At 43.3% G+C, this 25,190-nt stretch overlaps 2 protein-coding genes across 11 annotated transcripts in view; both read left to right on the top strand.

Moving 5' to 3' along the window:
• LOC138939480 (protein groucho) overlaps positions 1-20,041 on the top strand; it is a 71,844-nt gene extending 51,803 nt beyond the window's left edge. For 7 of the 9 annotated variants that reach the window (XM_070307312.1, XM_070307311.1, XM_070307320.1 and 4 more), the window contains 8 exons: positions 479-556; positions 2,012-2,037; positions 15,637-15,756; positions 15,836-16,118; positions 16,211-16,472; positions 16,602-16,877; positions 17,194-17,797; positions 17,923-20,041. In XM_070307312.1, coding sequence (XP_070163413.1) covers positions 479-556; positions 2,012-2,037; positions 15,637-15,756; positions 15,836-16,118; positions 16,211-16,472; positions 16,602-16,877; positions 17,194-17,797; positions 17,923-18,030 — 1,757 coding nt within the window. In that variant the 3' untranslated portion in view covers positions 18,031-20,041. The remainder of the gene's footprint in view (positions 1-478; positions 557-2,011; positions 2,038-15,636; positions 15,757-15,835; positions 16,119-16,210; positions 16,473-16,601; positions 16,878-17,193; positions 17,798-17,922) is intronic. The other 2 variants (XM_070307315.1, XM_070307314.1) reach the window with 1 other exon arrangement.
• A 792-nt stretch (positions 20,042-20,833) lies between these two features.
• Positions 20,834-23,506, top strand: Mbd-like (methyl-CpG-binding domain protein 2). 2 transcript variants are annotated; one of them, XM_070306993.1, is made up of 5 exons: positions 20,836-21,353; positions 21,546-21,684; positions 21,970-22,023; positions 22,429-22,674; positions 22,831-23,504. In XM_070306993.1, exons 1-5 carry the CDS (start codon positions 21,229-21,231, stop codon positions 22,927-22,929), a joined length of 663 nt encoding a protein of 220 aa, XP_070163094.1. In that variant the 5' UTR covers positions 20,836-21,228; the 3' UTR covers positions 22,930-23,504. The 2 variants fall into 2 exon arrangements, with proteins under 2 accessions (XP_070163095.1, XP_070163094.1); XM_070306994.1 differs by lacking the exon at positions 21,970-22,023 and having other exon boundaries at positions 20,834-21,353; positions 22,831-23,506.
• The last annotated feature ends 1,684 nt before the right edge of the window (positions 23,507-25,190 follow it).

Genomic DNA, 25,190 nt, shown 5'->3' with positions numbered 1-25,190 from the left:
TAATAGAGGCGTTGATTCTCGCCCAATTTACCAAAGTTTGTCTCTATATCGCTGCTTCGATCCAAGTAATATGTTGAGATTTTGCGTCTCGAAGTCTAGAATGTTCTCACGATGTTCACCGACACTTGGCTCGTGGTATAGGCTTTCACGTGTAACGAAGAAAGGATATTTGTCTTTCTTTTTTATCGAGTGCTCTCTCGCGACATAAGGGATGCGTCTTTTATCGATGTCGAGGATGTCGCGTGATTTCTACTAGAGGCCGATTGAGTAAATAAATAAATTATCGATCGACACGTATCGCGCGAGATTATTAAACGGAAAAACGCGTAACGCGCTACGCGAGATTACGGGAATTACGCGAGTGATGATAGCGTTAACTGTGTTTATCTCGCGATATCAATTGTGTAGCGGACAAAATATAAAAGTATTCCATATACCAGCAAAGAAGAGTGTTTTTTTTTTCTTTCTCCTTCCTTAGGCCGCGGATTGATCTTACCGGCGCAATTCGATGCTCGACGAGAACCGGCATCTCTAAGTGAATTAACCGGCGAAAGACGTAAGTCCGTTAATTAATAGTACGATTTTAATACAAAGCGGTTTCTTGTTGGATGATTTGAATATTCCATAATATAACTACTCTTTACGTGATAATTTTTTGATTAACGGGCGAGCTGTGTATATACGCCCTCGGTACTTTTAGCGAGCTCGTCCCAAGATGGGAGACGAGAGGCGAGTACACGTGGGTCCTTAAAACGCCTCTCGGAAACACTCGACGACCTCTTCGCGCTTTAGTAGAAAATTATGCGCGCTCTTCCGCGTCCGTTTACGAGCGCGTGCGCACGTGCGGGAGAAAGAGAAGAGTAGTCGAAAGAGGGAGGAGAAAAAGAGTTTCCTGGCATTAGCCAGGAGGTCTGTACTAACGCGAAGAGAACAAGGATACTTCTCGCTCGCTCTCTTTCTCTCTCTTTCGTCTGCTCGTGAATTCCCGAATTTTAACCCCTGAAACGACGATCCTTGGCCTCTTCCGCATCATATTTACGTCTACTACTCGCGACCGTACCCGGAAAAATATCAGGAAATTCTCTTGCCCGATAAGATCTTCCCCGAGACTATCGTTCCCGGCGTTATTTGGCGGACTAAAAAGACTATAATAATAAAACCACTCGTTCGTCGCGATGTAGATACTCGATAATGTCGTTTAAATGGGAGCTTAGGAATTAAGGTTTCATCGAGCGACGAAAATGCGCGTTTTATCGTGCAACTTATTTTTAAGGAGACGCCGCGCCTCAATAACGTGGATATCGAAACTCTGTCTCTTGCGCGTCGATAAAAATATTTTATTTCCACGGTGGTTAATGTGGCGGGAGAAAAGAGAGGCAATTTATGGTGGTCCCGGTGCACCGGGAACATAAACGGCTCGTGTAATTCTTACTTCGCGGTAGGATGGGGTAACGGGAGGAAAAAGATATCGTTAAGATATTTCCTACGAGACCGAAGTGTACTAACCGAGGAGGAGGATAAGGAGGAGGAGGAGGAGGAGGAGGAGGAGAAGGAGAGGCTGGGGAAATCGAGCGAGGGCAAACTATGAACTCGGCTTCTCGAGGACAAAGCTTTTCCGTCTGGATTTTCTTCGCTCCCTATTCCAGCCGATCTTTCTTTTTCTCTGCTCTCTCTCCCTCTCCCTCTCTACCGCTGTCTCGGAAATCCCTGAAAACTCTAGCTAGTCTCGCGTACTCCATCTCCCGCTTCTTTTATCTCCTTCTTTTCGCGGAAAAGATTTCACCGACGTATCGCCGACTCTATTCGCTTCAACGTTGTAATAATAATAAAAAAAACATTCATGGCGCGTCCATTCTGTCAGGGATAGATCCGTCGACTTTGAGCGAATGATATCTGAAAAAAAAAAACGGGAGATTTCGCGAATAAAGCCGTAGTAGTTAGGTGTATCTCTAGTTTTAACGATAGTACGATTTTTTTTACGTGTAACTCACGCGAAATTTTTACGTTGCAGGTCTCAATCCAGCCGAGGAGAGACATGTGAGTATCACACATTTAAATATTAAGTAATTTCTCATTATTTATCGCGGACGAGAGAGACTGGCGTGTCTCTGATACTGCCAAGTACGTAAAATTTCACCCCATAAAGCGAAATTACGCTGCCGCTTAAGCGCGATATATTATTGGATGATAGCGGAGATGGACGAACGAGAGAGCGAAAGAGGGAATTAGCGCGATACGCTATAGCGTGGAGAGAAGGAAAGAGAGCGGGATGGAATGCGGAGATGGCGACGACGAAGGAGGAGGAAACACGGAATGGACGTAAAAGCCTGAACACCGGAACACAGGGCCGTGAAAAGCTCGTCGTCAAAAGCACTCCCTTCCGCTTTCATCGACCATCCGACGTCCGCCCCCCCCCCCTCTCCTCCCTCCCGCCCTCTCTCTTTCTTTCCTTCACTTTCTCAACCTCTCTATTTCTCCGCGCTATTTTCCCTCCTTCTTCGATAACATAAAGCGTCCGCTAGTTGCGGCGCGCGCGTTTATTAAAAGCGTTCCGGAGAAGAAAAAAAGCTTTCGAGAGCGCTCGAGGGTACCGCCGTTTGCGCTCTCCGCCTCCCAGGTCTCTCTCGAGTATCCTGCGAGATCGTCCTACCGATATCGATCGATCGCTCGGCAAAAGGTTCGCGCGAAAAAGGCGAATCGATGCCGCCGTGGTCGGGACTCCCTCATCCTGATTGCTCTTTTTTTTCTTTTTTTTTGTTTTGTTCGTTCCGGGATCGATGAATATCGATGAGCGTAGTTAGCTCGGGCGTCGATTAAACGGCCCCGTGCGTCGTAACAGCGTTCCCGCATTAACCGATTTGCGATGCGGCGAAACGAATGGGCGATTAAGGTTTCACGCTCGTTGAAAAATTCGCGTACCACTTGGCGAATCGCGAAAAACACAGTTTGATATTTGATTTCGCGAATATTTTCGCACCCGAACGGGCGACGATTTTTTCCCCCTTTTTTTTGTGGGTGGGGGGGGGGGTGGGGGGAGTTTATCGATCCTCTTTCGGCCGTGGTGAAATTTACTACGAAAGCGAGCGGGCCGTCGAGTTGTAACCCGTTGGATTCGATGGCGATGGCGCCCGCGGCACGCTGCCAGCCCGATAATTAGCGCCCGTTTAATATATGCACAATTATTACGGATTGATAATCGGGGCTGCGCGTCCATTACATTGGTATGGAGATAGATGGTAATAGGTTGCTATCGATATTAGCTCTCCTCTTTCGCCCGTACGTTCCCCTCTCACCCCTGTGTCTCGATGCCTACTCTATCTCCCCTCTGGCTCTTCCCTGTGTGAATTCTCTTCCGTTTATCTCCCCCATTCGTCGCTCTGACCGAGTACCTCTTCCACAGTTTCAAACTGCGACCCTGAGGGCTGTGAAATTGAAATATGAATGCTAATGGGGTTACTCGCCTCAGCGTCATATAATATTACTGATTGTCGGGCAGATATAAGTCCTTTTATATTCTCCTCGCTATATTTTTCGTTCGCCCCTTATATCTTCATTCATTCATTCCAGAAACACCTTAAACGATCGCGATTCCTACTAAACTTCATTAATCTTCTCTTTCTTTTTTTTTCTCTTAATCTCGTTAATAATTTAAGTGATAATTCTAAAGAGCTACGATTACGCGTTTGCATTCCCTTTTTCAAAGTTCGCTACCTCCTTTGTTCTGTCAAGATGTTTCATCGTATGTATGGTATACCGTATTGATCGGCAGCCTGATCTCGGCGTGAAGACGTCTATCGCCTTCTTTTTAACGGGAAGGGAGTTCCGAGCCATCGAACAAATTGACGCCGTACTTACCAGGTTCCGAGGAGCGAAGAATTACGTTTCCATCGATCCGCTTTTTCGCGTCACTTTGAATTTATACCTTCCCTCCGCAGCAACGTGGAGCAGGCTGCACGATAAAACTTCTATTCCGCTCGGCGGCTCGTTACCCAACTGCATTTTCATGTCCTTCCGTGCTCCTCCCGCCTCCATCCTCTATCTATCGTGCAATCCGATCTCGTGATTGGATCGACGAGGAAGAACGGTGCTTGCGGAAAAGAGGCAAGCCATCGTCAGGAAAGCTAGAAAAAGAGGGGAAAAAGAAGATTGAGAAAAAGAGAGAGAAGAACGGGGTTATATACGACTGTACAGAGAGAAAAAGAGAAAAAGGAGAGAGAGAGAGAGAGAGAGAGAGAGTTGGCATCTCAATTCGAAAACCGACGACAGTCGGAGAGAATGCGAGTCGTTATTATTCGCGTACCAGTAAAGTCTCCTCTCCTTTCATTCTTGGAAGCTTTACCTTTCGCTTCCTGCCTCATCTTTCTCTTTCTCTCTCTCTCTTTTTTTTTCTCGCGCGCGCGAAATGCGCTTTGCTTCTCCGTTTTCAGGATTTTTCACGACCCGAGAGAGATATTTACTCTGTGCGTTGCGGAATACCTCGGAGCTTTTCGAGGATGCGAAAAAGAAGCTACGATGCTTGTAGATCGATGTCGACGTTAACATTGTCATCGTCATTGCCGTCGTGCGATAAGAGGAAAAAAAAAAAGAGAGGACAGAGTTTGTACGAGTTACTCGACAATCTTCTTTCACCATCCTTCTTATTGAAGTGTCGATTCATAGCGAGTTCACGTGAATATCGTCAAACGGCTGCTTGTATTGTATAAAAAATGGGAGACAGCGGTGAAGAAAGGAGGCAATTGCGGATTTTATTATCGCACCGATACAGACGAAAAAGGGTGAAGCTTTCTTAATTTACTCCAACCGACAGGCAAGCGCGAGCTTAATTGAATTGCACGGTACTTACGCGATGTTTCGCTATCGGATCATGATAAATTGTCGCGAAAGCTGGTAATCTCGATAGTAACGAGGAAGATATCCGTGAAAATGGTAATGATTTATTTCGTTGTAATGTCAATATAATTTTCGCCAAAATCGATTGTGATTGTAAAATCATTTACGTTGTATATTTTTATGCTCGTATTTTTATTTATTTATTTTTTCGTCGTTTCTTATTGCGCATATATTAATGAATAAATGCTATTTCTAACGCGCGAAACACGTTTAATAAACTATTACAAGATATATAGCAATGAAAATCTTTCGCGATAATTTATCGACATCGTTCGCGAATACATATGTATAATTTGCCAAAGAGATCGAGCTCTACTTTTTCTTTTTCATTCATTATCTCATTTTTTATTGCATATCTTGGCGAAAATATTGATCTTATGAAGTCTTTAAACATTGATACAGCAACAATATATATATATATACGCGTTTATCGCTTATTTCGGAGCTATAACGCCGCTACGATTTGCTGAGCGTTAATTGCGATCAAATATCAACCGGGAAAAAAATTGCTGCCTCCCTTTTACCCCTTGTATTTCGTAGCCCGGAGGCCACGTAACCGCGCCAACGACCCTGACATCTGAAAAACAGAAACGGATTTTAAAGGTTTAATCGAAATCGATTTCATGATTTACTTTTACTGTGTACAAGCTCTCGCGCTGTCACGATGCCGTGGCGATAGGTACACATACACGGTGGTTGTTCTGGGAATTCTTGAAAATCGGCTACGAATCGAGACGCCGCGATATCGATTGTTCGTATCCCTACCCCTCGTACGTCTCCTCGCTTTTTCCTTGGTTCAGCCATTTTCCGGCAGTTCGTTCTCCATTGGTCGCGAAGCTCGCGGTCGCGTTACTCTTTTTTCAACTTTTACGCGACCCTCTCGCCTCTCTCCCTTCGTCCTCTTCCATCCTATCATCCCCTACCGGCCTTTTTAATCCCATCACAGAGTCGAGCGCGCACCAACGAGGCTGTCGCCGGAGGTCGGTAAATTAAATCTCGAATAAAGTGCAAATAAACGAGCAAGGGGTGAAGGAGAGAGGGTGGAAGAGGAGGAGGCGTTACCCGGGTGGTGGTCGAAAGTGTGGTACAAAAAAGCGACAGGGTGAGAGCGAAAAAAAGCTGGCGAGGAGAAAAAAAGAGGATGGGAAGTGAGAAAGGGGGAGGGGAACACAGAGAAAGAACGAGCACGGTTGCGAGATCGAGAGAAGAAGGGAGAAAGAGAGAGATAAAAGAGCGAACTGACGCGTGAGAGTGTAATTTATTTTAATTAGAGTGGCTGCATTATGTAAGCGGGTGAAGCGCCGATGAAAGGGTCGAGAGATCCTGACACCGAGCTCCCGACCAACATCCCCTTCCACCAACACCCTGTCTCCGCTGTCTACCCCCGGGAACAGACTAATTCGTTCTTGCCCAGGGCCGTGACGATGATACGGGGATGTTTCGGAAAATTGACGTGAAGATTCGCGGTTACTCTTACGGAATGGCAAGTCCAAATTCGAAATATTTGCCGATGCACGCTAAAAACGATATGCTTTCAAATTTACAATATAATTATAAAATTCAAAAAAATTTTCAAACGCATTAAGCATAAAGAAAACTGCGAGAGATCGAAAGCTTGCATCAGTTCTATTCATTCAAAGTTTTATTCAATGTTTCTTTTTGTCAAATATCTGATTCAGTATTTAATCGTCAAACCGTCTAGTTCTTAAAAATGATTCGACTAACACTACTGTGGAGAATTTTGAAGTGCATCCGACACAGGGTGCGCGAGACGCGAATTACGTTGTTGAATTTCTCACCCCCGTTCTTTAGCGGGCAAAGTAGAGAACTAGCCAACCCTCCTGCTTTACCGACGCCTCTGATCTCGTTAGGAACGCATTAATTAATTTACAAGATGGCGGCGGTGGCGACGACGACGACGGTACGAGAGAGCAAGAGCCACGTCGTACCGCGCGCGCAGGAGGCGGGGGAACGGTGACGGGGGATTTGGGGCGAGGGTTACTACACGGCACGTTTTAATTACTAATTGAAACGTTCTGCTACCACCTTCCAACCGTGCCGATCCCGTAATTCCGTTTCCACGTCGCTGTCACTTTCACCCCCCCCCCCCTCTCTCCCTTCCTCTACTCTTAACTCAAACGATCTTCTAGTCCCCACCAAGCCAGCCGATCCTCTCCGACTCTGTCTTAATATCCGTTCTTCTCTCGGGGATACTTAATATTTTTAAATACTTTGCATACTTTCCCTTTATACCCTTCCCGTCTTTTTCCTCTTCGCAGGGAGGAACTCTCCCGACTCTCGACACCGGAATTTATGAGACGGTGAATCTGCGGCTTCCGTGAATTAATTAATTAAAAACATCATGGCGCCTTAATAACGCCTCGTCGCGTCCGCTTTTCGGCTTCACTTTATTCTTCCCTCTTTTTTTGTTTCCCCTTTTTTGAAGTACTTTTCTCTTCCGCGGCGCAATATCGTTATGAAAATCGGAGAAGATCGCGGAAGATTAAATCTGTCATAGAATAGGATTTAAAAAAAAAATCTCTTTCATCTCTTCCTATTTTATACCAATTTTTCTAAGTAAATTCGAAACCATCTATAAGATTCTTTGATGAAATACCGAAGCAACAAAGCATCGCGTAATAAATATGGGAAGATGTCCAATTATTTTAAGTATCGATTATCGTAACGGCAGGTGCATGAAACGATAGATTGCGTTTGCAAATGCGACGCTAGCGAAAACGCAACACGGCACTTTTTAACGCGTCCTAGTTTTACAGCCGATTGGCAACAAACGTAATCGTCAGAAAAAAGACAAAGATACACACACACACACACACACACGCGCGCGCGCGCGCGCGCGCGCGCGCAGCAATCGCAATCAGAGCGCAACGGATCGGCGATTTTATAGTGATCGCGCGTCTGCAACGATCGATGACGATTCTGCGAAACGGAATAAAGCGTCGTCTCCCGATATTTATTACACGGCACATCACGGTACGTAGGTGCGGTTGGGAGCAATTTTAACAACAGTACCTCAACGGCGAATCGCTTCGTCGCGGTCCTTTACGATCGATTCTCTCTCGGCTCGTGGCTTTCGTTCCGCTTGGCGGCGCGCTGATATTTACGCCCGCCGTTTGTAGCGCGATATAAGCCCCGGTAGCACAATTTTTAACCGAGAAATTAACTCGAATTTTTTCGCATCGTGATTCCATTCTATTCGTGCGATTTCTCTTTCCTCATTTATTAACGGCAGTTTTCATTAAAAAAAAAAAAAAAATTAAACATCTTTTTAGAGTTTTGAATCTCTTCTTGAAGAATTTAAAATATATATTAAAATAAATTATGTAATGCAATTTTTTTTTATGACACATTTTTATTTAATTAATCTATGTGTGTATGTATCTTTGTACGAGGTGCTTCGATACGCGTAATATCGTACCATGACTATTCTCGCGCGCTTTTACGACTCGTGGCGCGCTTAACGGCCGACTAAGCTTTTTAATAATTCGTCGGTAATTACTCCGTAATTTAATGAGGCAGTCGTAAAATGCCGTTCGTAATAAGCAGCCGAGAGATCGACCGCCGCGTAATTACGTCTTTGTGTATATTTTACAATATAATCGGTCGGTTGTATTGGTGCAACGCGTTTTCTACGGCGCTGTGAAAAGCTTTTTCCGCGACGACGGGAACGAAAGAGAGAAAAAGAGAGAGATAAAAAGCAGAAGCGGAAGTGAAGAGCAGCGACGACGAGGGAAGAGAGGGAGGGAGAGAGAGAGAGAGAGAGAGAAAGAGCAGCCGCGAAAGCGTGGATTTGTTATTAAAAACGTCCCGCTGGAAATAACGGACGGCGCGCGATGGATGCAGTTTGCAAACGACAACGCGAGATACATAGCGAAGGATCATTATTTTATTCCAACGTAACGTCCGTTACGTAACGTGCGCGATACGCGAATTCGCGGACAAAAAAATCTGAAAATTTACAAACACTCGCTGTTCCGCTCCATGCTTCTTGTTAGAAAAAAATTCACGCAACGAAATAAATACACGTAGAACGAAGTATCGTGCCGTATAATTTTTATTCTGTGTATTTTAAGGGAGATATTTGGGAGATACCATCGTGTGTATTGTACGTGTCTACAATTCCGATTGACTATCTCGTATCCTATTCGGATTTTACGATCTTAACGGCGCACACGTGGTTACTTTTTGGCGAACGTTCAAGAGAACGACGCGCCGCCGCCGCGCCGTAGGATAACGTTTAACTCGCTAATGTAGGAAGCCAATGAGGTTGCGCGTTCGTGTCTTTCCGGTGGAAGATACTACCGCTATAAATCAGACGGTCGATCGGCGACGGGTGGCCAACCGGTCCTCGTCTCTCCCCGTCTCCTTCTTTCTCTCACTCTCCGCTCTCACTCTCTGCTCTTCCTCTCTGTTCGTCTCGCTTCCTGCCGGCAGTGTGGCTCGACGACGTCCATTAACTCTCTTTTTTGCGATGCGTAATGACCTTAAAGCGCCCATGGTTTACGAAGCCATTCGTTAAGGGCCCCTCCGCGCCGCGTTGGTAATCGCGCGAGACGGCACCTCCGCGGGCATTGTTGCGTACGATCTTTTTTTTCTTCCCCTCGTCCGTCTCCTCTCACCGGGCTCCTGCACCTCGACGGGCATCTGCTCGCGCCCCCCTCTTTTCCTCCTCCATTTTTTTCTCGTCGTCCTTATTGCCATGTGCAAAAGGTGAGAACTCGCGCGCGCGAGACAAGACGACCACCGGTCGGTAGAAGAAGGGTGAGATAATAGGGAAGAAGCTCCGGTGTACCGCGCGCCGAGCGTGCGCGCGAAATAAAGCGACGATCGGGATGCACGGACGCACCACGGGCTTTTCAATTACCCGTAGCTCCTCCTCTCGCCGCACTCACTTCTCGCTCCTCCGTTTGTCCTCGTCCCCTTCTTCCGCCGTTTGCTTTGCTTCCTCCAACAATAAAAATGTTTCTTCGTTCTCTCCTCCTTCCTCGTGGATAACGCGCGGGCACTTTATGGCGCAGGCTATTCTGTTTGCCCCTTATTTCTCCGACCTGCTCTCGCCTCCTCGATTTCTCTGTCTTCCTATCCCTTTGCATCACCCTTTGTCCCTCCTCGCGTCTCGGCCTCAGCGGTACTCTCTCAGGAAGCTGCTGCTTCGTGAAAGACCACTCACGTTCCAGCCATCGCTGCGGAACTCGGTGACTCGGCGCCGTTTCGGCATTTTCCCCATTGAAAAATCACGCGTGCAATCATGCCGAGTTGCCTGGTCGACGAGTAGGTATTCACGCGGCGCTACGGCCTCGGCGGTTCGCGTCAGAACCATGTTCGTAATTAAAAACGTAATTAAAAGCAGTAATTACGCGAGAAGCGCGACGCTCGATCGATCGATCGATCGATCGTAAGGACGGGCGATGTTGCTCGAGGGCGGTTGCCTCGTATGAAAATTTAATGAAAATTGAGCCTCGAGGTCTCGATCGTTGGGGAGGTAGTGGATACGGCTGAGAATAACATTTTCCAAAAATCTCATTTTTGTCCAGTTATATATTTATTAAAAACAGGAAATTGCCTATCTTTTTTCGCAGTTTTTATCGCGCGAACACCGAATTTGAACGAAAACGCGTTCGTAACCGGTGGTGGTTCGTTGGCGCGATAACGATAACCGTTGCACTATCGATCACGCAATGGAAGCGCCTATACGTATACGCGAAAGAAAGAATGCGCCGGCAACGAGACGGTGTGTACGCGGGAGTCATGGGAGGATGCGCGTTGCCGCATAAAATTGCAGAGCCCAGCAGCGCGGCGCTGCCGAGCCGAGAGCCGAGATAGCTGCAAACAGACGCGAGTTAATTTAAAAATGCAAATTCCACCACGGGACTCCCCGCCGCTCCGGGGGCGGTGACGGGAGAAAAGAGAGCGACGGACAGAGAAGGAAAGAGGGAGGAGACGAGAGAAGACGAGCGAGGGGGTAAAAAAGCGCAGCGCGAGAGCGTACAACGCGAGTAACGCGCTGCGAGAGAAAGGGAACTTTACTATTTACGGCGGCGTCATAAATCATAGCGTTGCGAATGTCTGGTCCGATTCGCGACGTTGCGCGTGAGCTTTATTTAATATATGTCGTTCAATTTGAGCAAGTCCAATTGCGAGAACGCGTTCTTCCGTTGAAAATTTTACGGGGATAATCCGTACGCAGGATTATAGCAAACAACAGCAACAGTAGAGTCTGTATAATGATTAAATTCCCCGTTCGTAAAACGACAGATGCTGCGTTGATATAAGGTAGAATCCTCCGTCTGAAAAAAAAAGAAGAGAGATTCAATTCGCCTGTATAGGAGCAGATATCGAACTTGCTTGTTTTCGTCGAGCAGGTATCAGTTCTGATGATAAGCCACGAGAAAAAGATCGATTTAGCCGAAATGCGCGTGAATATCTGCCGCGACGATGATAAAAATTCGCGCGTGTACTAATTGCGATTGTGACGAACGCACCGATTTGATGCAGTGACGTGTACGCGGCAGATTCTGCGAACCGATTACCGTCGTCCTGTCCGACGCAATCATAAAAAATTCTATGCATCCACGATGCAAGCTGCGCGGCGCGATATATAGTCGCTGGATAATTTCGGCGAAATTGCGCGCGCTTGCAATTGAGATTCAGTCATGAATCTTGCCGCCGATTGCTCGCAGGCGCGATTTCGTTCGGCGATTAAATTAATCGTTCGATGCGCGGAAACAAAAATCGCGATCAAGCGTTCAATGTTCCAAGGCTGTTATTCTCGAGCGAATTTGACGAGACTGAGACTGCGAAAGAAATGGCAGCGTAATATTGTATAATAAGTTTATCTATTGAAAAGTGGAACTTGAAAACATATGATTACCGCAGATCACGATCGTTCTCTTTGTCCGAAATTTAAACCTACTAGTATTGTCACAACTTATAGAATATTTTCAAGCGAAAAGATAAATATAAAAATCGAAAGATTTAGTTGAAAATAGAAATACAATATCTCGTATGGTCATTCGTGCGACGTCAATCTCAAAATTGATATACAAGAGAGGGCTTGTCTTCTGTTTCTGACGCGCTCGACAGTCGGAGATTTACCGACACGAAATGCATTAATCGAACATCTCTCACTTCGGCGCAAAGTCCCGCAATGTCCATCAAAACATGGGCATTTCCCGCTGTCGACGATATCGCATCGACGCCGCGCGGAATCCCAATTTCTCGATATTACTCGTCCCGGCGCGTTCCTTGGAGAACGACAACGACGATGATGACAACGATGCTGCTGAGAGTCACTGGGTGCAATCTTGTACCAGCTGGGGTTTGCGGGGTCTTGGGAGACGCGACTCTGGCTCGTAACCTTCTCTCTCGGGGTCCTAGCCACGACGACGAGGATGGAGTGAGGAATAGGGAAACAGGCACCACAGGCAGGCAGGCAGGCAGGCAGGCAAGCGGAGGATACGGAGATGGTTGGTCGACGTAGGGTGAGAGCGCGCGAGTAAGTAGCGGCAGTAAGGGGGTGAGAGAGACGGCGGAGAATAGGGAAGAGGAGTGGCTTGGGATATATCCGTAAGGTTAGGGTGGTTGAGTCGAGACGAGGCGCCGTGGCGAAGGAGTCGCTCACTCACTTACCACCCTCATGGCTGCGACCGCCAACCCCAATACTATGCACACGGCCAAAGCCGTCTTTCCCCTTTCCATCCCCCGCTGTACTCCTCTCACCGTCCCTCCCGTTTTCGTCTCACCCTCGAAAGAGCCACCCCTAACTGTACTTCGGTGCCTGCTGTTGCTTGCCAAGTTGCTTGCCTGCCTGCCTGCCTGCCTGCTTGCGGACCAAGTCGTCCCTAACACTACAAAGTCTATATATCTACGGTATACCCGCAGCTCCTCCTACATTCCACCGCCTTCCCCCTTTTCCTCGTCCTCCTCAGGGGTATCCCAACCCCCATATTGATCGTGGCACGAATCCTCTTTGTGGGAGAAGGTGGTATGGATAGCAGACGAGATAGGTGTAAGTAAACTTACGCGAATGGAAGGCGGGCCGCGTGTGTATCATTTCTTCGCGGGGATATATACACACATCGTGTGTGTACGATGTATATATATATATATAAATATATGTATGTATCGTATACGCATATACTAGCGCAACACGAGAGAGAGAGATGGCAAAAGAGGGAACAGAAAACGGGAAACGACATTGCGAGCTATCGGCGTCTCGACGCGGAGAAGGAGAAAAAGGATGCGCTTACCTCTTCGAAAGACGAGACTTCCGGGTACATATTACTACTAGCGATATCGACTGCGGGCAAGAGACGGTATATGTTTTCCTCGCGGATTTTTTTTCACCGCAGCAGTTATAATCCATCCATTACAATAATATAACACATACACGCTAATTTATATTTAATTATCTAAATATATTTTACAACGTTCAACAATTTTCATATATTTTTTTTCTTAAGCAAAAACTAAGCCCACGATTCATTTGGACATGCGATCCAGAGAGACATGTAGCGATATGTATACTTTAAAGTATTTCACGCTAAAAAATTATTTTTTTATCGCCGGTAAAATCGATAGATCTTTTAGATTACTTTGGCGCGTCTTATTTTCTAAGATCATTTCAAAAGCGTCGCGACAATTGTCTCGTCTGCTTCAGTGGATTCGCAGCCGGATAAGCAGTGACCGACCATTTTCAGATAACGAGAAGACTACTCTCCTTTCGCAAGAGGTCGGAAGAAAAAGATCTTTCTCTTTCTCTCGGAAAACTCGAAAGAGGCACGTAATACGGCTCCTGGGGAATCTTTTTCTTCCGAGAATCTTTCGTGACGTGAACAGAGCGCGTGTTTGTGGGGCTCACCCCCCACCCTCCACCCCCGCCCCCTCCTGTTCACCCTCTGGCTTTTGTCTTCGCTTTTCTCCCATCGCTATATCGTCGTCGCGAACGGAAGATCACGATTGCTTGATTTTTCCACGTCGCGGGATTTCATATTCGTTCTCTCGAGCGATATCTCGACGTTGTTTGACAAGACCCTGGTAAAATACCGCGCGGAATGTAATTTCGTACGTTAATCACTTAGAGATACTCGCCAACGTATTCGTGTGTGTATATATATATATATATATATATATATATATATATATATATATATATATATCTTTCAATATACCATTTTTTATTTCTTTCCGTTCGAAGCGTCTTCGGCATCTCTCAACCGCGAGAGAGGGATGATACCGAGGCGTCGAAGTAATGGACCGAAAGAGCGAGAGAGGCGACGGCGACGCGATAGTAGCGAATGAGAAACGAAGGGTAATTGAGAAGAGGAGATTTACTTCGACACCGACTGCGAGGGGACGCGACGGGATGGTTTACGGGGTTGCGAGATGGGGCGTGCAGTTATCGGAGACAGGGTACAAGGGCTCTGCCACATTTATATAAGTGTATGCATATGTGTGTGTATGTGTGTTGTGTATATACAGGAGTATGTGGTGCGCGATGTTCTGTCGACGGACGAATATGCCGCCCGTAAAACTTTTCTCGTCGTCTCAATCTTTGAGCGATCTTGCATTTTCAAAAATGCATCTTTCCCTATTTTATAAAAATTGTCAATTGACGATTTTTCTCTTTATTTCATTTTATCATTGATAAGCATTATATGTGTATTGTTTATTATATATTAATAATAATATATAATAATAACAATAATAATAATAATTTTATTTAACGTGCGCGAGAAAATGAAGAGTTACAAGTTTTAATAAGTTAAATATGGTCTATTTGATTTTTATTTTGTATTTATATCAAAAATATTTTCACAATAAAACTTCATTAATTATATTGTATCTTTATTCGGGAAAAAATATTTTGTTTCAATCGAGTACGAGAGCACAATTATATTGAAAAAAAACGGTAAACTAAAATAAAATGAGTAAAGTGTATACTTGATTGAAATATTATGTTAAAGCAATGCACTTCTAATATTCTTGTTCATATTTTTTTCGATAATCAAAGGTTTTTTTTTTTTTTTTTTTTTTTTTTTTGTACGATCGTTCGAATCAGTTTATTGTGATTTAAGATTGTATCTAAACATGTGGAACGAACGCTTACAATTTTATTCTCTTTTTTGCGTGTATAATCTGTCCCGTACTCTTCTTTCTCTCTCTTTGCGTTCCCGTCGTCGATAATATGCGTAAAGACATCTAGTATATTAATCTGCTCTCGTAAACGATCATATGCCGATGTTTTTTACGCTACTCTCGCATAATAAGAAAGCATAGAAGAAAGCAGAACTCTGAGAGAGATCCATCCTATTATTCTTCGTTCACTTTGGAGCGAATGGAGGTGGAACGGGCCGAGGGATAAGTAATTCCGTCGATACCTCTTCCACCCATCCGACGGGAAAGTCGTTTTATTTAATCGTGAAAGAGGAAGGAAAGGAATTTAGTCGCTCTACCCTCCATCCGTCGACCATCCCTTTGGCCGCAAAAAGTCCTTCGTTCCCGATACGATTTCCGTGGGGATCTATCGAGGAGGTGAAATCGGCGCGGCCGTAAAAAAATCTTAGACAAATAAATCCTGCAAATCTTGGTAATCGGATTAATGACGTGAGACGAGAGAGCAGATCGCATTGATAAGAGATTTTATAAAAATCGTAACGCGTTCTTGTTAAACGGCTTTGCTAAAAACCCCGCTGATGTTAACGCTGAAAATTGATTATGTTGCAGAGAAATTCGATATCGCCCGCGGAGCGAGAGAAATACAGGCCGCGCAGCACGCCCGATCCACAGCACGAACATATTTTGGGGAAGAAGATGAAGAAGGAGCACGACAAAGATATAGGCCATGTAAGTATCCAAGATCAGTGCTCCATGATTCGTGATTCGCGATCCGCCTTAATAAAGCCGTTCGTGTTCTCCCCGACAGCAAAGCGATGGTGAAAAGAGCGACCAAGACTTAGTGGTCGACGATGCGAGCGAGGGTCCGACCAGTCCAGCGGCGAACGGCACCGCGTCGCCGAGAGAAAATGGTCTCGACAAGCTAGGCCCGTCCTCGGTATCTCTGAGTGGTCAGGTAAAGAAAGAGGTGCCACCGCCATCGCCTAGAAGCGGTACTAGTAGCAACGCGAGCACTCCTTCGGCCAAGAAAATGGAGGAACGCGAAAAACCGACGACACCGATTTCGAAACCGGTTACACCCACGTCGGCAGGTCGGTATCGATTCGTTAGTAACTAATGAGAGTACAAGGAGACGGAGGAGAATGTCGAGAGAAAATAACCAGGTTGGTTTACGATATCATAGGCGGTAGCAGTTCCGGTTCCGGTGGCCTGAAACCATCGAGTTCTAGCAAACCACTGGTCTCGGCCTCGGTGGTCGGTCCTTATCCTCCGCATTATCCTCCACCGCATCATCCGCCAGCGGGACCTCACGTGGACATGCTGGGCTATCCCCCGGCGGCGCTCAACGGCTATCCTGCGAGACCACCTCTTCAACAGCTCTACGATCCCCACGCCAGCATGAGAGCGCCGCTCGGACCGCTCGGCGTGCCTCCCGGCGGCAAGCCGTGAGTGTTTTTCCTCATTAACAATTTGCCATTTGTCTTGCTCTTTTTTTTTTACATCATCTTGTTAATATATATTTATCGCAATTTTCATGGGAAAATCTTTTTTTTTTTTTTTTTTTTTCATAGCAGTGCGTACAGTTTTCACGTGTCTAGTGAAGGCCAGATGCAGCCGGTGCCGTTTCCGCAGGACGCGCTCATTGGTCCGGGCATACCACGACATGCGCGTCAAATAAATACGCTCACTCACGGCGAGGTGGTTTGCGCCGTGACAATCTCGAATCCAACCAAGTATGTCTATACCGGTGGCAAGGGTTGCGTGAAGGTGTGGGACATCAGTCAGGGCGGTAGCGGTAGCGCGAAACCAGTCTCCCAGCTCGATTGCTTGCAACGGGACAACTACATCAGGTCAGTGATGGGGTAACGCGTGTCTTCATTCGCAGTTCGTGACACACATTAACTACCAACCGCGGTCGATGTAATTAATTTCCAATTGAATTCTGGATGACATGACATTTAGTCATGTCCGCCGGCTGTATATCATTCGTCGAAGCAACGCAGCATCGATTTACCGCGTACATTTTCCGTATGCATTTACCTCCCTCCTCCCCATCCTCGCGTATCAACGCGCGTGAAGGTAATAATTATTTAAAAGCGTGCATAAGTGGCGATATTTAACGAGATTAACGTTAGTAATGTAATGGTCGTTATCCGATATCATTAGGTCGGTGAAATTGCTACCTGATGGTAGAACGCTGATTGTGGGCGGCGAGGCGAGTAATCTTAGCATCTGGGATTTGGCGAGCCCGACGCCAAGAATCAAGGCCGAATTGACCTCCTCGGCTCCGGCGTGTTACGCCTTAGCTATATCACCGGATTCGAAGGTTTGCTTCAGCTGCTGTAGCGATGGCAACATCGCCGTGTGGGATCTGCAGAATCAGACATTGGTTAGACAATTCCAAGGTCATACGGATGGCGCCTCGTGCATCGATATCTCCGCCGATGGCTCGAAACTCTGGACAGGCGGTCTGGACAACACCGTGCGCTCCTGGGATCTTCGAGAAGGCAGGCAACTCCAGCAACACGACTTCACGTCTCAGATATTCTCCTTGGGATATTGTCCGACGGGCGAATGGTTGGCTGTGGGTATGGAAAATTCGAATGTCGAGGTACTCCACGCCACAAAACCAGACAAATATCAGCTGCATCTGCACGAGTCTTGCGTGCTGTCGTTACGCTTCGCTTCGTGTGGCAAATGGTTCGTCTCCACCGGCAAAGACAATTTACTTAATGCGTGGCGCACGCCGTATGGGGCCTCGATTTTCCAGGTTAGTTATTGTTAAAATTGTTAATCTTTTTTTAATCTATACTTTGATCTATACGATCTGTTATTATCTCTTATTTCACAAGATGTAATATTCTAAGCGTTTCCATTTTACTTTTTTTTTTTCAGTCGAAAGAGTCATCCTCGGTACTCAGCTGCGATATTTCTACGGACGATAAGTACATCGTGACAGGATCCGGCGACAAGAAAGCCACCGTCTACGAAGTGATATATTGAATCACACGTTGACTCGACGATACATTTAAACACTTACGCAACATCGATTAACGTTTCTTGTGCGACACTCAGTGCGATCGATTTATGACAGAGGAATTGAAGAAAGAAAATTAATTTCTTGTATGCGAAATGTGACTTTTGTATTTCAAGAAGTTGTATGGCGAAGTAATTGAATTAATTTGACAAGACTTGGTCGATGTACTATGGTCGCTATATTCGACAGGAATCCGAGTTACCACATTTCTGGTAATGAGTTCTTAAAACAGTTAAATTACCGGGAAATGGTATGTAAAAACATTATCAAGATATATAATTATATATAAAAGTTACGCAACATTGATTAAAGTTCTTTGCGACACTCAGTGTGATTGATTTATGATGGAGGATTTATGGCGTCTAGCTGTATAAAATTGTATAGAGTCTATGATCGTAAGTAGAATAAAACAAATGAAATATGAGAGGAACAAATGCGAGTAAATACCCTACGACTGTATTTAACGTGGGAGGCGATATGAAATCGCTTGTGTAATATGTTACTGATGTAATATAGAGTCATTACAATTAGGTTCTTTTGTGCGTGCACGATTGCGAGGAGAAATGGAGCGAACGCGTTTCGTCAAACGAGATCGTTCTCGTGCAGTAACGACGAAATGTATGTACACCGCGGTGAAATACCTGAATACGTACGGAATGCTGATCTAGTGTCGTAGACTTGTCAAAATAGGGATGTGTATGTTGTGTCGCAGAATTATACATAATATATTGAGCACACGTGTAGACAGACTGTTTACGTCATGTAGCGGAGAAATTGTAGGGCTATGAGAAATCGATAAGCATCGATCACGCTAACAGTGTTGAACGTACATCAACGCGCATGTTCATCGGCATCGAAGCCAATAATGTGATCTTTGACATTTCTACCACCGACAGAGGAATAATTTGTACTTATTACACTTTCAGTTTTAAATAACGATTCTTTCATAATTATATGGCACTGTTGCGTCTGCCGTTAAGACTTTATTGTAATTGAGATTTTATAAACGTGTCGCGCGAATGGAGACAGGGATAAAAAAAAAATAATAATAATAAAAAATAAAAACGGCGAAAGATACTTTTTGATCTTTTGCGGTAATTACGCGTATTAATTAGAAAACTGGCTTTCATACGGCTATCACACAAGCGGTATCGAATACAAATAGAAACTATAAGTTGCGCCCGTATGCGCGTGGATTCTTGATATATATATATAATGTACATTGTCTTGACTGCCATAATAGGCATATACATATATATATACATATACCACGTACACGGATATGTACACACTCTCACACACATACACGCACTTACATACATACACGAGCGAGCGAGGACCACGTTCGTGGGCGGATTTTGCAGAATATTCGATAAAATATTTTTGTGACTATTCATCATAACCCTAGACTTTAACCATCCGGTCGAGCGTGATCGACGACCACGTGCCCGTCTACAACGACTGCAACGACGAGGCGACATAAAACGAGACGAGAGACACATTTGAGCAACTCTTACACTACTCTTCGGTGCAGTTTATAAAGCCAGAAGTGCGTCTGGACTTAGGGTACTAGCTAGCGCATTATTATTCGGAAACTGTGTGGTGAAAGCGAGTGATGCGTAATGGAGATTTATATTTTGTTACAGGAAGGCACATAACATGTTAACACCGCTGTGATCGTCCGAAATTCAATTCCGCAAATACAATACTGCCGCGATAAAAACGTTACTAGACGAATAAGAACTTTGCAGGACATAATAACGTTCCACACACGTGCCGTTTTACGATACGCAGACTGACGAATCGACGAACGAGATTCGATTTTGGACGAGCACAGCTCCGATCTATATAGACCAATAGAAACAACGATACCTCAAGAAGACTCAATAGTTAATTATCTCTAACTCATTGACTTGTACAGAATTGATATTCTTTTACAGTTGAGAATAACACGCGCACGTGTGGGAAAAAAAAGAAGCATTACGCGAGACAAAGGAATCGCATAGCCGCGATAATGATTGTGCCCCTCTCCCCCCTTTCTTCCCCGTCCCCCTTTTCGTATCGTATACATATATATGTATACCTATATATATATATGTTTAATTGCGTCTCCGTGCTCGCATTTTGCACTCCGTGAAAAGCGTACGAAAGCCGCCGTGGGAGAAAAAAAAAAAATATATACGTTCGTAATAAACGGAAGACAAAGAGCGTTAATCTTTTTCCAAGCACTGTTCAAGTTGTTCCTATAGCTACGCGAAAATTGTTTCTTTCGGCAATTAAATCCTCTATATCTATATACAAGGATTGACATCATTATGTTTGCCGATTCCCATTCCATCGATCCTATCGTCAATCGAATGCTTTATGATTCGAGACATGTCAGAAAAAAGTTACAGCAGTATCTCACCTTGAAACTTGATATTTTGAGTTTTTACAATATTTTCGAAAAATTTGCCCACAACATACTGATTCTCTGTTGATCAAAATATATTGACATAATTGAAAAATATAAAAAACCTAAAAAAAAAAAAACATTAGGGATGCGATTGTATCTTGAAAAATGAAACAATTTTGACCAATATCCTGAAAAGGATCTACAGTTTTGCCAAATACCGATAACACGGTCTTTACGATAATTTTACAAGAGAAAGAAATCGAATTCAAGAACGCTTCTGAGATAAATAGAACTTGCTCGAATGTGCGGTTTTGAACAAAATATTAGCATTAAAAATTTAATTTTGCCTCATACGGCACAGATATAACTATTCGTTCATTGAACTCGCATGCCGAATGAACGCGTGAGCGGCGCGACTGCACGTGCAGTCTCTGATGCATTCTCAGAATGGAAAATGTACTACCTCTCTGAAATCGAATCGTCGAACTATCGGGGTGCATTTTTAAAAATCCTACTCGCGAGATAAAGTAGCATTGAAATGATCAACAAGGATAAAAAAAAAAGCTTTGCGTCCTTTGCCCTGATTGGTCGGAATTAAACGCTACTTTATCCAAGGGGTAAGATTTTCGAACACATCCTCGATGGCATTGCAGCGCGCGCTTCAATCTTCAATATGGCTGACAGTAAAGGCACAGTAATCAATAATATACATAAACTTGGGAATTATAGAATTTTTGGCAAGCGTGTACGTTGAAGACAAAAATTCACGATGAATATGTCCGTGGAGAAGAAGAAATACCCTTCGGCGTTGCCAATTAATTGGCACACACGAGAAGAACCGTCGAGGAAGAGCCAGAATCAATTGACATCCACGGGGAAGGATTATTATTACGGGTAGATTGAATAAAATTATTTCCCAAAGAAACTTTATTCGATCTTGTAACGAAACTATACGATTCGCGGATTCTTAAATATTCGTAAAACTGAAAAGTTTCTTGCGCGAATGAATGACAGTTTGAGTTGTCAAGGGGTTCTAACCTCCGATGACAACTATCTTCTATAAACTGACAATTTTTCTTTTTTCAGCCGGGCTAGAAATGACTCTTCATTGGTACCACCGATCAGACAAACGGCATCGATTTTTAAGCAACCGGTGACTATTTATAAGACACAGGAAGGAAAAGTGAAAGATATTAAACATGGCATTCAAGAGAAACCAAAACAGGTGAGTTTATATGATTGTAGATTTGTTTGTACGCTAAGTGGACTGTGGATTACTGTGTACTTTTATTTCATCTATTCACATGTACGGGTTACTCATATACGATATCTAATAATTATTCAATACATTTATAAATATATCTGCTAAAATTTTTTTATGTGTGGAAAGTTTTTTAATCCTTGCATTATGCTTGCGAGACACACTTTGGTTATATCCATTCGCTTGTAATATTCTTTGTTAACTATTCTTGTAAATTTACATGATACAACTGTCAAATCATTGCCTTAGGAAGGAGCCGATAAAACTGATGGCAAATATGGCTCCCAAGATAAGCCTAAGCAGGTAACTCTAAACATCATGAAATTGTCAATAATTATTTCTTTTTGTTATATTTTTAATGGTAAATGTGTGTTATTGAATATTTTATTAAATTTTCTTAATAATAACATCGAAAGGAAATTTTCTTAATACAATATTTGAAAGCAAATAGAGAGAGGACTTGTAATCTTATCTTTTTTTCTTTGAATTTAGATTGGCTAAATGAATTGGCATTCAACAAAACATACCTATTGTAAACCTATATACCAAAACGCACAAAAACGCACACAATAATCTAGTTTTATATAATTTTTATGTACTAAAAATGATATTTGTTTTTATAGCTTGTGGTATTTTATTAGTATAATAACGTGTTGAATGAAAAAATAGATTGATTAATCATAAATAATCAAAATTTCTATCTTTCAGCTTTTCTGGGAAAAACGTTTAGAAGGTTTGCGAGCCTGTGATTCCGATGGCTATGAATTTGATGGGATGGATCTGCCAAAGAACTTGAAACCAGTGGGACCATATATCACGGAAGAAACTTTGCTTCAAAGCGTGGCCACTGCCTTACATGTATCTACTCAACCAGTTACAGGACAAACGGGATCGAAAATGGCTTTGGAGAAGAATCCTGGAGTGTTTCTCAATCCTGATCAACCACTTGTACAGGTAAAATGCATAATCGGATGCTAATAAAGCACCATAAGTGTATTTTAAAAAGATATTAATACTATCAGAATAATTTACATCAATATATATTACAAATCTTTATAAAGTTTTATTAATATTACCGATCAATTGATTATATTTCGTTTTGTGTTGAAGGCGGTCTCGATAGCGGATGAGGACATAAAAAGGCAAGAAGATCGAGTGGCTATTGCGAGAAAAAAATTACAAGACGCTTTACGTGCTGTTCAAACTTAAATTATAGAAACTTTATGTGTATCATCTGTTCATCTCTTAATTTTAAGTTCGTTATAAATTATATCATTGCCATTTTTTGTAATAAACGTTTTTATAAAAAAAAAAAAAAAAAAAAAGGACGGGAAAGAGAGACAAAGTCGATAAATTCGATGAATGTTTAAAGCACGAAATTGACCGATTTTCTCGACATATATTTTAACAAAACTTTTCTAGATAAAATATAGTCAACAATATAAGAGAATCAGTTATGCAGCTAAATCTCTTGTACAAGTCAATTTGGCGAGTCGATTTTCCATTATAACTCGAGAATAATTTGTTTTTGTTTGGCGCTTCAAATGGCTTGGATTGTGCCATCTGCCTAATATTTCCTGTGACATGCAGGAAAACATTAAATTAGTAATGGTTAGGTAACACGAAAATAACAAATTTCTCAATATTTCAACAGATGGCAAAAACGCCCTATTTGATATTCAATGTCGAACGGAAATGAATCAGTATTAAGGTAACACACTATGTAAAATTCAAGCGAATTATATTTTAAACACACTTCTGTCCAATCCAATAGCGTAGCGTGCTTGCTTAATCTAGATCAAGATTATTTACGACTTTACGAAAATCAAGCTGACAAATCATCCATATTAATTATGCAAATAGTCTAGCCTATGAAGGTTATGTGGGAATTGATCAATTTTGAAATATCTTTTCGAATTCAAGCGCGGCATGTCTCGTGACAAGAAAAATGATTTATCATATTAATAATTTATACTAAAATCTTTTTTGAATAATAGTTTCCAAAGAATAGAATATTAATACAAAAAGGGAATTTTTTTTTAGATTTTTCGGCTACGTAGACGTTTCTACGTATACGTATTATTTTTTGATATTCGTATCGTTTCTATAGAATCTTTAAGCATAAAAGCGTTGTATGCGGTACCTGGAGTGAAAAGTTTAACAGAGAATAGTCGGGGAGAATATGCAAATCATGGATTTTCTGCGAAAGATCTTTTAAGAAAATTCTCTGAAAACTTTTGTCTTCCAAAAATTTTGTTTTGTCCAAAATTATATTCTAGAGCGCATCTTAGATACATCAGTCACGTTATTAGAGCTTTTAAGTCTTATATTGTGCCGAGTGCAGTTGTGTATCGAATGCTGCCATGGCCGTTCTCTGGGAATGGATGCGTGCCGAGGGCATCGTACAAAAGAATGCCCAGGCAGGTATACAGGCAGGCATCGGTTTTCAGGTAAGCATAAGCTGGGTACCAGGTGGTAACCTCTTTTTTTCTCCTTGCCCGGTACTTCTCCACCTCCGACCAACAGCTGTTTCCCTACTCGCAAGGGTCGCTCTCCCTTATTGTCAACCAGACGGAGAACCATTCTCGCCCCACCGTTGTCGTCGGGGGGCACATGTCCCAGTTTAAATCATTATAACTCGTCGAACATATGACTCGACCGATGATCCATCCGGATGCGGATATCGTATTATGGGCATCGGCGACGATGCTTCGTGCATCGTCGATTCGACGAAAATTCACCGTCAAATCGATGCTGCCTGCATCCTGGGTCTGCATCTCGAGCGATCAATAGCGCGCTATCGCGTATTCTTGCAATAATTTATGCGCATGGAGGCGACATCCAGCTCATAAGAGAAAAGATAATAACAGAAATGCAGAAAAAAATAATAACAGAAGAATTGCATTTGTAAAGATAATTATTAATTCGTGAAAAATCATAATTTTTCACTAATACCGAGATAAATATTTAACGGCTATCGTATAATTATAAGTGACTAATGCAATATTTACAATATATTATGCATATATATATATATATATATACATACACAAACAAGCATAAAATACTATATATATATATATATATATATACGAATTATCTCTCATCTCTAGGAGAAAACTTTAAATACCTTAGGGATTTCGGAGATTCAGGCACAGAATGCAGTTGAACTCCCACCGGAATTTCGTATGTATAATAAATGACGCGCATGAATATAAATGCGGATATCATGCAACGAATGAGGAATTGAAATCGCCACGGGACACGTCCCGAAATAATCTCACCTACGTTCTACGTACGCGTGCATAATTTACTGAATTGCGGAAATTTTCGCGTCGCATTTGAGACCGTGCTTTGACCTGTCGATATCGATATCGCGCACATTTAATTCTATACCGTCGAACGCGTCGCGCCCGTTCAATTATTTCTCGACAGATTTTTGACGCGCTCTCCTTCAATGCACAATGCTC

This window comes from Polyergus mexicanus, unplaced genomic scaffold (genome assembly GCF_030449975.1).
Source record: "Polyergus mexicanus isolate NDT 795.1 unplaced genomic scaffold, iyPolMexi1.0 SCAF_14, whole genome shotgun sequence".
Lineage (NCBI taxonomy): Eukaryota > Metazoa > Arthropoda > Insecta > Hymenoptera > Formicidae > Polyergus > Polyergus mexicanus.
Note: the sequence above shows the minus strand (reverse complement) of the source record. Positions and strands in the feature narration are given on the sequence as shown.

Bases quoted from the DNA above. Each gene is read 5' to 3' on its own strand.
- Mbd-like (XM_070306993.1), top strand. From the start codon at position 21,229: ATGAATATGTCCGTGGAGAAGAAGAAATACCCTTCGGCGTTGCCAATT. The intron at 21,354-21,545 runs GTAGATTGAATA...TTCTTTTTTCAG, and splicing joins GGGAAGGATTATTATTACGG to CCGGGCTAGAAATGACTCTT. The intron at 22,024-22,428 runs GTAACTCTAAAC...TCTATCTTTCAG, and splicing joins CCCAAGATAAGCCTAAGCAG to CTTTTCTGGGAAAAACGTTT.